At 37.2% G+C, this 14,082-nt stretch overlaps 1 protein-coding gene across 1 annotated transcript in view; it reads left to right on the plus strand.

Annotated features, from left to right (window-relative positions):
• The window catches only part of DYM (dymeclin), a 375,316-nt gene that overhangs the window by 290,870 nt on the left and 70,364 nt on the right, over window positions 1-14,082 (plus strand). Inside the window, exon 15 of the mRNA XM_082853166.1 lies at window positions 6,838-7,020. Coding sequence (XP_082709292.1) covers window positions 6,838-7,020 — 183 coding nt within the window. The remainder of the gene's footprint in view (window positions 1-6,837; window positions 7,021-14,082) is intronic.

Genomic DNA, 14,082 nt, shown 5'->3' on the forward strand with positions numbered 1-14,082 from the left:
TAAATAAATAAAAAAGAAATATTAAAAAAAAAAGAAAGAAAACTACCGTGGAGTATGCTTATTGATGTAAAGTTTCCAGTTTGTACTTCACCTGACTTGGGAATAAAATAAATGGTCAGTAGTTTGGTTTGGGTTTAAATGAGCAGGTGCCTATTTGGGAGTTGAGTATATTACCCTGATTGTTGCAGCAACTTACTTATTAAAACATTGAGAATAAACTATCAATATGTTTGAAGGCAGAAATTGTAAGCTATCGAGGTAGTTCATTTTTGATATTTAAGTTTAATATATTAGGACTTAACATAAATGGATGTGAATAATTGTGAACATAAAATTCTGCAGAAGCTAATATTCTGACTTGTATTACTACAGTAGTCATAGCATCGCACTGGGTTGCTCTTGGATGACTTTGAGAGAGAATTCTGAAACAAAGTTTCTTCTTCCTCTTCTACTAATTCAAGTACCAATGTGAGATGAAAATATAATTGAGAGAGCTATAGTCAAGATTATTTTGATAGTTCCCTTTGTTCCAAAAACATAAAAGTAATAGATGAACTATAACAAGAGAACCTTTAAAACATATAGCCTTACCCCAAAATGAGATAGATACTTCAGGATCAACCAGAAATAGAAAAAGCCGTCAATGCAGATAGCAAGGTCTGAAGCAGTGAGGCTGCCAAGCTTCAGGCCTGGAAGGAGGCGGGAGTGGCTGGGAGCTCAACTGCTGCAGGGCAGGCGTAGCACTAAGGGGCCCAGTGAGAGGCAGCATGCTAGTGCCAGGTTCCCTGCTAGAAACTGAGAGCTGGAATAGACCACTTACTGAAAAGAGCCTGAATAGGAGTACTAATATTGACGGTTAAGTTCTATGCCTAGGGAGGTGGGAGGACACAGAACCAGCTTCACGATGGGATCTTGAGACCCTTGTGAGGGATGTGGCTTGGTGACGGACCCTGCCTATACTGCCTTCAATGTGACTGCAGGGCAGCAGCCCTGAGATACCAACAGTGAGACCTAGTTTCAGACTGGGGGCTCTAGGAAGCTGCTGCATGACCTGTAGATTTGGGGGGATTAAGCTACATCAGATAAGCCTACACAACCAAAGTTCCAAATACATGCCAAAATCTAACTTAATGCTAAGAAAGACAGTCATGAACATAGTCATGATCATAAGTAAGGTAAATTTATCCAAAGAGAATTAAAATTTAATAGGATAATTTTGAAAGCACTCTAAGTATTTTTAATACCCTCAAAGATAAATGAAGGATATAATATTCATTGAGATGAATAAATAATTATGAAATAAAAACAGGGAGAAATGAAATAAGAACATGACTCAGAGAACTATTCAATTAGAAAGCTTAGAATGAAAACCATAGTCATTAAAATTGAAAGCTCAGTAGACAAAATAAGTTCTAAAGTGGGTACTATCAAAAAGGGTTAGTAAATTGGAAGGTAACGAGAAAAAGTTATCCAAATTATCTTTGTGGAAGAGACTAGGTTGTCAGATGAAAAGTATGCTCTGAATACTGAGCAGGACACATAAAGATAAATCAACACCTAAACACATGGTCGTGAAACTCAAGAGTGTTAAAGGATAAAAAGTAAATCTTAAAAGCTATCAAAAAGATTTTCTACAGGGGAACAGTAGTTAGGTTTGCAGTAAACTTCTCCATGACAGAAATAGATGCCAGAATAAAGTGAACCAGTATCTTTAAAGTGCAGAAGAAAGTAACTGTAATTCTAACTATAATTCTTATTTATATATAGTTAAAATATAATGTAAGAGTGAATGCAAAATCAAGACATATTTCAACCACACAAGGACTAAAAGAGTTTATTAGCCATAGACTTCACTGAAAGCACTACTAAAGGACGTACTTCAAATAGAAGAAGAATAGATCTGTAAAGAAGTGGAATGCAAGAAAGAGTGGTGTACACTGAAATTCATATGTAAATTTAGTTAACCATTGACTTTTTAAAAACCAATTTATGGGGTTTGTTAAAAGATGAAATTAAAAATCTAAGCTACTGTACCAAAACAAGGAAGAATGGGGTCAGGGGCTTGCTGTTCAAGGAGCAGTGAAAGTATGTTAACCTCCTTAGATCTTGTTCAGGAGGTAGACAGCAGTATTTTTAAAGTTGGATGTGTATGTTAAAATTTTAAGGGCTACCCCTATAAGAATAGAAATGTTATCTTTAGCCTGTAAACCAGCAGAGAGGAAAAGGAGGGGCCAGGATAACAAAAAGCTTTATTAATTCAACAGAAGCTGGAAAGGGAAGACAGGTTTGGAAGAGGTACACTTATAAAGGATGGCAAAAAAATATGGCAGGTTATACATTCCAGAGATGACGGCCACAACATCTTCTGCTTCACGTGCTCTTCTAGAACTTTGCCACTCCTCAATAAATTGTGTGTGGCACCATTTGGTAGTAACGCTAAATGGCAGTGACAGTAAGTGATTTCCAATATTGAATCTCCTGGAACCTTCAACCTGTGAGGAAGCTCATGCAGCCCAGAAGAGACCATGCAAAGAAGAATCAAAGGCTCTGGTCCCCACACCCCAGCTCACAGCCAGCACCAACTTGCCAGCCATATTACGATAGAGAGCTGTCATAAAAGTAGATTCTCCAACCGCCACTCAAGCAGCCCCATGTGAAGCGTATGGAGCAGAGACAAACTGTTCCCACCAAGGCCAGCCCAAATTGTTAGCAAAACAAATGATTATTGCTATTCTAAGCTGCTAAGCTTCGAAGAGCAGGCATACCTTGGAGATAATTTCAGGTTCGGTTCTAAACCACTGCAATAAAGCGAATATCACAATACAGTGTGTCACAAATCTTTTGGTTTCCCAGTGCATATAAAAGTTATGTTTACACTAAGTCTATTATGTATGCAATAACACACTGTCTAAAAAAACAAATGAGCATATCTTAATTAAAAATTACTTTATCGCTAAAAGCTGCTAACCATCATCTGATAATGCAGGGTTGCCACAAACCTTCAATTTGTAAAAAAAACACAGTTATCTGTGAAGTGCAGTAAAATGAGGTATGCCTGTAGTTAGTTATACAGCAACAGATTACTGATAAAAAGTCACAAAACAAGATGGTAGGAATAAATTCCAAAGATATCAGTAATAACAATGTAAGTGAATTAAACTCAAAAGTCAGACTATTAGATTAGATTTAAAAATTATAAAGCCTAGCAGCATAGTTGCTTTTAACCGTATTTGTTTTCAGTAACACAGAAAGTTTGAAAATTAAAGATATACCTAGCAAATGCTAACAAAATAAAGATGGTATATATATATATATTTATATTATATATATATTATATTTATGTATATATATATTTCTTTTGGGGGGGTGCTGCATTGGGTCTTCAGTGCTGTACGCAGGCTTCCTCTAGTTGCAGCGAGCAGGGGCTACTCTTCGTTGCGGTACACGGGCTTCTCATTGCGGTGGCTTCTCTCGTTGCAGAACACGGGCTTCAGTAGTTGCAGCACGTGGGCTCAGTAGTTGTGACACGCGGGCCCTAGAGCACACGGGCTTCAGTAGTTGTGGCTCGAGGGTTCTAGAGTGCAGGCTCAGCAGTTGCGGTGCACAGGCTTAGTAGGTCCATGGCATGTGGGATCTTCCCGGACCAGGGATCGAACCTGTGTCCCCTGCATTGGCGGGCGGATTCTCAACCACTGCGCCACCAGAGAAGTCCCAGCAATATTAATATCAGTAAAACATACACTTATGAATAAAGAGAAGCAATACATAATGATAACGTTTTTAAAAAGAGGCCAATCATGAACCTACAGTAACTTTGAATACAAGAATCACTCAGAGGAATTGATAAATACTTAATCACTACGGGAAATTGTGATATAATGTTATTAAAAACTGATGACTCTTTCAGGCAATGAATATTAAAAAGAACAATTACACTTGTTCATGAGAAAATGAGAGCAGGAGCTTTCCTACATTGTCATTGTAAATGGGTTGTTATAGCTCCTTAAGCAATGTCTGGCAACATCTATTAACATTACAAACACAACCTTTTCAGCCATCCCTCTCCTGGAATCTCTCCCAGAGAAACAAGAGTGCCCATATATAAGAACAGAGCTACTAGGATGCTTATTGCAGCCTTGTTTATGGAAACAAGGAAACAAAATAAATTGGATGCCCATTAGTAGAAGGACATTTTGATAAATTTTACATGTTTTACACGTATAAACCTATAATACATTGTTACTGTTTTGTTTCTGGAATCAGTTTTCCTTTAGAATGATTTAAAATAAGAATGTCTTTATTTCCTTGTGTAGATCTACAGTTCTGTCTAGTTTCATATTCCTCCTGTCTGAAGAAATTCCCTTAACATTTCTTATAGTGTGGGTGTACAAGTAATACATTATCTCAACTTTTTTTAGTCTGAGAAAGTATTTATCTTACCTTCCTATTTGAAAGATATTTTTGCTAGTGATAGCATTCTTGCTTGACTCTTATTTCAACACTTTATTGATGCTGCTTCATTTAGATTGGCTTGCATAATTTCTCATGAGGAGTCTACTGTAATTCTTAGCTTTGTGCCTCTGTATTTAATCTGTTTTTTCCTTGGGCTGCCTTCAAGATTTTCTCTTTCTCTTTGGTCTTCAGTAGTTTGAATATGATGCATCTAGTTGTGTGGTTTTTTGTTGTATGGGTGGGGGGGTTGTTTAGGGAATACTTTGGAGTTATTCTGAGCTTCTTGTATCTGTTGTTTGATTCTTTTGTTATTTTAAAAAAATGCTCAGCCATTATCTCTAAAAGATTCTTTCAAGTCTACTGTTGAACCTATCTAGATATTCTTTACTGCTATTACCTTTTTTTTTTAATTCTAACATTTCCACGTGTTACTTTCTTATAGTTGTTTTTTTTTGTAATTTTTAAATTTTATTTTTGGCCACATGGGGTCTTCGTTGCTGCATGTGAGCTTTCTCTAGTTGTCGCGAGTGGGGGCTACTCTTCGTTGTGGTGCGCAGGCTTCTCATTGTGGTGACTTCTCTTGTTGTGGAGTATGGGCTGTAGGTGCACGGGCTTCAGTAGTTGCAGCAAGTGGGCTCAGTAGTTGTAGCACATGAGCCCTAGAGCACACAGGCTTCAGTAGTTGTGGCACACAAGCTTAGTTGCTCTGTGGCATGTGAGATCTTCCCAGACCAGGGCTCGAACCCGTGTCTCCTGCATTGGCAGGCAGATTCTTAACCACTGCACCACCAGAGAAGTTCCCTCTTATAGTTTTCAACTCTGCTAAAATTCCCCATCAATGCAAGCATATTATAGACTCATAGTAGATTTTGTATATCATAATTCTTTTAAATTCCCTATTTGATATTTTCAGTATCTGTGTATCTCTGGGTCTGCTGATTACTTTGTCTCTTGGACATGGATTGTTTTTACTTGCTTTTTGTTTATCTCATAAATTTTGATTGAATGCTGGACATTATGGTTGAAACAATATAGGTGGAGGTAAATTGTATGGAAACAAGTATACCTTTTTGTCTGCTAGACCAGGGGTGGTAAACTTTTCTGTAAAGCACCAGCTAGTATTTTTTATTTTGTAGGCCATACAGTCTTTGAAGTGAAGTGTACTTTATCAGATATTAATATAGCCATCCCTACTTTCTTTAGATTAATATTTGCATGTTATATCTTTTTCCATTCTTTTACTTTCTATCTAACTTTATTTAAAGTGAGTTTTATATTTGAAGTTTCTTATAGATTGCATATAGTTGGGTCATGTGTTTTTTATCCACTCTGCCATTCTTTGGGTTTTAATTATTGTATTTATACTGTATACAATTAATGTAATAATTGATATGTTAGAACTTAAGTCTGCCTATTTTACTTTCTGCTTTGTTTGTTCCTTGTTTCTCATCTGTCTTATTTGACTGCCTTCCTGTGGATACTTGAACATTTTTTTTAGAATTCCATTTTGACATATCAGTAGTATTTTTGTGTATACTATCTCCTTGTATAAATTCACTCTAGGCATTTACATACATAACTTACCACAGTCTAGTCGTGTTGACATTTTACCAGTTCAAGTGAGATGTAGAAACCTTCCCCTCTTTAAATCCCTTTGCTCTCCCTGGTTTATAATGTAATTGTCTTAGGTGTTCCTTTACATCCATTGAGAACCACATCAGACAGTGTTATAATTTCTGCTTCAGCTGTCAAACATAATTTAGAAAACTCAAGAGGAGAAGGAAAGTGTTGTATTCACCTGTGTTTTTGCTTTCCATTGTTCTTTCTTTCAAGGGAGATATTGATTGCTTACTTTGAGTTTTGCTCTTATAACTATTTCACATTCAGATTCCCAAAGGCTATTGACTCTGAGGAAGCAGAAACAAAACAGTAGGCTCTTTATCTGTAAATATGGACGTTGAAATGACAGTGCAGAAAAATGAGGTCATATTCTGAATTAGACACTTTTCTTGGAATTGGTAAGACCCTACCACCACTTTGTACTGTACAAGTCTAATGATTTAGGGTGATACAGTGATAAGAGTACAAATTAGGATCTATTAATCAAAGGACTGAATAAGCTCCAAATTTCCTTCTAGATTGGCAAGTCTATAATTTATTATGTGAAATTTATAATTATCACCATACTAAGTTCAAAAGATTTTAAATCCTTTAGTAACTGATAAACTTAATTGTAAAAATTCTTGACAGAAGTAATCTTGAAGAGCTCTTTTGCATGGTCTTTCCAATGCTGTTTGAATTGCAAAGCAGTTGCCCTCATTCTAATTAATTCTGTGTCAAGGAAAAAGACACAGACTCTATATGGGGATTTTCTTTCTTTATCAGGCACAAGACCTAAATGTCATCGAAGAAGTGATTCGAATGATGTTAGAGATCATCAACTCCTGCCTGACAAATTCTCTTCATCACAATCCAAATTTGGTGTATGCACTTCTTTACAAACGAGATCTCTTTGAACAATTTCGAACACATCCTTCATTTCAGGATATCATGCAAAATATTGATCTGGTAAGTGTAAATGGAGATATTTATTATGATTCTTTTTTAAATATTAAAGTAGAGAAAGTTTAACAAACCTTGATAAAAAAAAACTGCAATAATTAGTCTCTTGAACGTTAACTCTATTTGCTGTCTATTCTGCTATAACAATTGTCACCTTCCGTATGTGTATGTATTATATACAGACATATATGTACACGCACGCATATATATTTAGTAGAATTGAGATCATACTTTATATAGTTCTGTATTCTGCCACTTTTACTTAACATTATTAACATTTTTCTGTGATATCATCAATTCTTTGAAAATCTCACATTTTAGTATTTGTATAACCTGTATTATGGAGGTCCTAAAATATATTAACTCTTATCCCATTATTGCTCATTTAGTTATTTCTCATATTTTGTATTAATTTATAATTATCAGTTTGTAAATACATCGTATCTCACCTTTTTTAGTTCTATTTTTGAAGTAGTCTTAAAACTGGAATTGTACTAGTTTTTGCTGTCAGAGGGATCAGTATTTTCAAGACGCAACCCATGTCAAATTGCTTTCCAGAAATATTGTACAATTAATGCATCTGTGTGTCATCTTATACTTCTACAAGTGATGTATGAGAGGGTGCATCTCACTATACTTTTACAGCTTTATTATAATTATTTTAATTTTGTCCTTTTATATCAAAAATGGTATTTCATTATTGTTTTTAATTTTTATTTCTTTCATTATTAGTGTGATTGAACATTTTTCGCAGGTCTATGAACTTTCACCTCCTGTCCTTTTTAAAAAGGTTTTTCTGCTAAACTTTCTATTGTTGTATTAGTGTTTCCCAGTTCAGTTTGATTCCACAAAAATTTCTTGCATAGCTAATGAGATTCATAATGCACAAGAGGAAACAGAAGAGCCACTATCCCTGTCCTTGTGTTACTTACATTTAGGAAGATTTTTAATAATTTAATTATTGCACAAGTATGAATGTATAATTTCCATCATAAGTAAGCACATGTACATGCCTTCCTTCAGGGTGTACACCTCATAGTGGATTCGCTGCATAACATGTATCGTACCAAACTGTTTCCCTTGGAGTGCTGTCATTTTACTCTTCAGCTGGTGGTGTGTAAGATTCCTGTTGCTTCACATCCTCATGAACACTTAGTTCGGTCAGTTTTGTAGTAACATCTCATTATAGTTTTAATTTGGATTTCCTCTTTTCTGAAGCTAATTCAAGTCTTTTGCCAGTTTTTTCTACTGAGTTATTTATCTGTGTGTAGATTCTTTGTATGTTCTGGATTCTAGGCCTTTCTTGGTTATGTTTTGCAAATATCCAGTCACTAACACAAGTACAGACTTTCTGATGTAACTCTAAAACTCCTCTCAAAATAGTCGAACATCAAATTCTCAGTTCCATTCTTTTCTTGGAGAGCTGCTTCCAGCTCCAACCAGGTTGTATGCTGGTTCTCCTGCCCCGCTGCAGCATCTTCCTGGGAATCTCCTTCACCTGTTTCCGTTGGTTGATCTTGGCTCCTGTGAATTCTTCTTTCTTGGTTTACTGCTTCATGTTGCTGGAGCATATACTACAGTAGCTTTCTGGGGAAAGGGTGTATGTGAGGTAGGTTTTTTTATCTTTTAGTTTCTCGTGTCTGAAAATGTTTTTCTTCTCTTTTTACATATGACCTGCTGTCTTGGGAAGCTTTTGGGATCTCCCTATTATTGTGTCCTGAAATTTCATGGTTTGCTGTGCCTTGGTCAATTGTACTTGGCGCTTGGAGGGTCCTTTGAGTCTAGAGGCTCAAGCTCGGAACTTTCAAATGTTCATTTTAATTATTTCTTCCCGGTTGTCTCTCTCTCTCTCTGTCTCCTGCTATTTCCTCTCTATGAAACTCCTATTAGATGGCCATTTCCTTTTGAGCCCCCTCCTGTCAATATCACTAAGTCTTATTTTTGGCCTGATCAGTGTCATCATATTAAGAGTCCTCCAGGCTCCTGCCTGGGGTCCGTAAGCCCATCTGTGAGGGTTTTAAAAGCTGAGGTAGAGAGAGGCTGGGTAAAATTGGGGGTGGGGAAGACAGGGTGAGAGTGACCTCTGAAGTGAAAATTCCCAGTCTTCTTTCAGGATAACAGCAATACATAAATGGACACATGGACTCTGATCAAATTTAAGATACTTCAGAACATCTCTATCCATTCTCATTAAGCCAGTTTACCCAAGTAGGTTAATTTTTGCTCATCCCAATAGAGTCCTGTGTACTTGTTCAGTACTTAATTGAAATCAGCTTTGAACTATAACCAGGCTCCCATTCCAGACTCTTAACACATAGTTCTGTAAACTGCTGAATACTCTGGAACCCACACAATTACATGAGTTTAACTACAAGTATGTATACTATTGCAGATCTGTTCATTGATTTGCTCCATATCACTGCTGTGTAATGATTGCAGGTAAACAGAAATAAAAATTAAAACTCTTTGCTGTCAGCATGAAAGGATGCTCAACATCACTAATCATTAGAGAAATGCAAATCAAAACTACAGTGAGGTATCACCTCACACCAGTCAGAATGGCCAACATCAAAAAATCTACAAACAGTAAATGCTGGAGAGGGTGTGGAGAAAAGCGAACCCTCCTGCACTGTTGGTGGGAATGTAAATTGATACAGCCGCTATGGAGAACAGCATGGAGGTTCCTTAAAAAACTAAAAATAGAACTACCATATGACCCAGCAATCCCACTACTGGGCATATACCCTGAGAAAACCATAATTCCAAAACAGTAGTGTACCACAATGTTCATTGCAGCTCTATTTACAATAGCAAGGAAATGGAAGCAACCTAAGTGTCCATCAACAGATGAATGGATAAAGATGTGGCACATATATACAATGGAATGTTACTCAGCCATAAAAAGAAACGAAATTGAGTTATTTGTAGTGAGGTGGATGGACCTAGAGTCTGTCATACAGAGTAAAGTAAGTCAGAAAGAGAAAATACCGTATGCTAACACATATATATGGACTCTTAAAAAAAAAGTGGTTCTGAAGAACCTAGGGGCAGGACAGGAATAAAGATGCAGTTGTAGAGAATGAACTTGAGGACATTGGAGGGGGAAGGGTAAGCTGGGACGAAGTGAGAGAGAGAGTGGCATGGACATATGTACACTACCAAATGTAAAACAGATAGCTAGTGGGAAGCAGCCACATGGCACAGGGAGATCAGCTAGGTGCTTTGTGACTACCTAGAGGGGTGGGATAGGGAGGGTGGGAGGGAGACACAAGAGGGAGGGGCTATGGGAGTATATGTATACGTATAGCTGATTCACTTTGTTATATAGCAGAAACTAACACAACCATGTAAAGCCATTATACTCCAATAAATATGTTAAAAACAAAAAACCTTCTTTGCTGTCAGTTTAATTAGCGTTTTCATGAGCTTTCCTTAAGTCGCCTCAACTATATACCTAATGGTTGCAGCTATAGCAAATTACTTTGCCACACACACTCTTGTCATTTTCCTAAACCACTATCAGTATTATTTAAATTTCATTAACAGAACTGGGGCAGCTGGGTACTTTTGTCATCTTTGCAGTTAGGATAAAGCAGAAACATCATTTCAAATGAACATGTTTATATCTTAGAGTTAGACTTGACATTTATATTCTTTAATTAAATTCTCACCATTATGAACCAGTACTCCCATGTAGATTTGTTGATATTTAGGATGTGTGAGAGCATCCTCAAGCTGCTTCTCAAATATTTCTTCTCTGGCCCCATGTCCTTCTTGTTTAATGGGAAAAGCACCTCCTTTTAAAATTGATAAGTAGTGGTAACAAGATTATGAAACAAATGAATGCCCAAGGGACATCCATCAGAGCTTATTTCTACCTTTTTCTGTTGGCTAGATGCTTTTTGACAACGAGGTGGTCAACTAAGACCCTGCAAGCCGTGCAGTGCGGCCAAAAAAATTTTTTAAATAAAAAATAAAATAAAAAGCCATTTCTAGCCAGCCTGTTCATGGATTTGTCCACATTCATTTCTAGTTTCTTGCTTGTACCATTTTGGGGAGTAGGATACTGAGATTAAGATTCACTGTGCATGTGAGGAAAGGTTCAACAAAACCCTTTTCTCTTTTACATGGGAAATTGGCCTTGGGTTAAGCTGCTTTTAGCTCTGTTCCTTGGAAATCTGATGAAGGTGGAATGTCAGCCATGTTACTAGGTAACACTGCTGTAATAAAATGAGAATATGATAGAATGACATTTGAATGGTAAGTTGAGTCTGGACTGAAAGGACTATAGCTTTGGGCTTCCCTGAGTGAAAAAATTCATAACCAGGCATGTCCTTTTCAGGGACCTAGAAGCTGAGACTATCACAAGGGGTATTGGTTTCTGTTTGGGACATGGCTTCTAAGCTAGGGTGGCTATTGGATCTGTCCATGGTAGTCTCATTCTCTCACATTGGAGCTATCAGTTGAGGGTCCAAAGACCAGCCCCGAGACTGCTGTGAGTATTCCCAGGGAAAACAAAAGCCTGGGGCTGTGCTGTTGGCATGCTCTTTTTCCTGGCCTTCTGTCCTTTTAAATTAATCTTACGCCCAGTGTGGCCTATTACACTCTTTTTTTTTATTTATTTATTTTTTTTTTTGCGGTACGCGGGCCTCTCAATGTTGTGGCCTCTCCCGTTGCAGAGCACAGTCTCCGGACGCGCGGGCTCAGCGGCCATGGCTCAAGAGCCTAGCCGCACCGCGGCATGTGGGACCTTCCCGGACCCGGGCACGAACCCATGTCCGCTGCATCGGCAGGCAGACTCTCATCCACTGCACCACCGGGGAAACCCTTTTTTTTAATTTTTAAAACTTTTTATTATGAAAAATTTCAAGTGTATACAAAGTAAACAGAACCGCTGTTATATTCTTGAGCCTCTCGATGACTAATGGGGTCTAAGAATACCACTCAGGAAAGAGCACTGAAGTGCTAAAATAATATCTTCTTATGATACTTATAAATGTATCTCTTTCACATTCCAGGGTGGAGGATATCCTGGTTTTTCCAAGGTTTATCCAGATGTTTGAATTATAGAACTATCCAATACGTCCTTTTTTAGCTTTCATATTTCTAACCTGCGTCATCCTAATCGTTTTAGTCTGCCCTTATGGCAAACCCCTACCCCTTGTCTCTTTTGCCTTTCTCTGGACCTCTCTGATTTCAGTTTCTTTCTTCATTCGTTCCTGTCTTTTTTCTCCTTTTACCCTTTCCTTCCTTCCTTCCTCCCTCCCTCCATTCGTCCTCCTCCCCCTTCTCTCTCACTCACTCATTCTACCTTTCTTTCTCTGGATAGTCACCTGAACTGTGCACAATATATGTCAGATAATCTATATCTGCAGTGTATTGGAAATGTTTTCTCTTTAATTACCAATACCTCTTTTCATAATAGTGCATTTTTTTCTTTTTGTTTCTGATAAAAGACTAACCAAAGTTTCTTTTTTCCGTGGTCATAACTGTAATAGATGATAAATTATCATGTTGTAATACATTGTTTGGATTATTTAGTTTTAAATGTTTAAACCACATCAAAAACCATTTGCTCCTTTTCTATTCATCTCATCATTAGCGTTGCTAGCTTTTATTGCATACTTGCTAAGCATTTACGTGCAAGATCTGTCTTAATCTTCATTAAAAAACAAACTTTGAGGTATATTTCATTTTTATTTTCAATTACAGTTAAAGAAACCAATTTAGAAAGATTTAATTTGCTTGTGATCACATATTCAGAAAGTGATAGAGCCAGAACTCAAACCGAGGCAGTTTGATAATAAAACCCTTGTTTGTAGTCATCATGCCTGGCTACTATCCCCATTCACTAAACGTTCCTACAGTTTCTCATTGGTTTGCCTATTCACTGCCTGAAAACATCTGAAAACAAACCTGGAAATTTACTTTCTCCTTCAAGTTCACTTCTAATAATGTCAAATCAGTCTTTACTCCACCCGTGGTGAAAGTGATGTTCTTTTCTTAGTAACCAGGCTGTTGACATCCTTAAAAATAACACTGAAGGACCATATTATTTTTTGAAAGGACACACAAGAACCATGCAAAGGATTTAAACTACGTCCATTTGAAACTTAGTCTCCTTTGGAAGAGGTGAAAATTAGAGTAAAGATGAGGAAATAGAAAGGACCTCACTTGTTTTTCTCACAGTATATCACCACATGGAAATAAAAGCAGGGTGTTAAACTGGATTTATATCCAGTGCTCACTTTCCTGTCCTTGTCAGTAATTGGCCACTTACTGACACTCCAACTGTATTCGTGAAAAATGCAATCTCTGGGTAAACATTTGACTGTGTGCTGTTGTGTAGTTCTTAAAGCTAGAGAAATATATGCCTAAACAGGTTTGAGTCCCTACTAAGTGCTGGGAATGAGGCTAAGTACCTTTACATAATATTACTCATTTATTCTTCTTAAACCAGTAAATTAGTTATTGTTATCCCACTTTACAGATAAGGAAACCAGCAGGCTGAGAGAAGCCTTCCCAGGTGATTTTAACACAGATCCCCACCTAAGAATCATTCCTCTTAGGGAATTCCCTGGCCATCCAGTGGTTAGGACTTGGCACTTTTCACTGCCGGGGCCTGGGTTCGATTCCTGGTCAGGGAACTAAGATCCCATAAGCCATGCAGCAAGACCAAAAAAAAAAAAAAATCCTCTTAAATAGTGATCACATGTTTGCGTAGGGCTTTATCGTTGCGGGCAATTTGCATACGCCCTATGTCATTTGACCCTTAAATTATCCTTGTGAAGGAGGCAGAGCAAGTCTTCAGAGGTGAAATGGTTGGCTCAAGGTCACTTAGCTAGTAAATCACTCAGCCTTGAATCCAGATCTTCTCATTATAAACTCCATATTTTCAGCATTCACTTGGCTAAACCTAAATAAGATTCCAAATGAGCAGATTTTCCAACAACTTTTTGTTGAATACTATCATCTAAAATAGTGTTGGACACACTGGAGATTCATTCAAAATCATTTTAAACTCTTTTTTACATATTTTGAAAAGAATACCGTGAGAAAGATATAAAT

This window comes from Leucopleurus acutus (assembly GCF_964270905.1).
Source record: "Leucopleurus acutus genome assembly, chromosome: 13".
In the NCBI taxonomy this organism is placed as follows: Eukaryota; Metazoa; Chordata; class Mammalia; order Artiodactyla; family Delphinidae; genus Leucopleurus; species Leucopleurus acutus.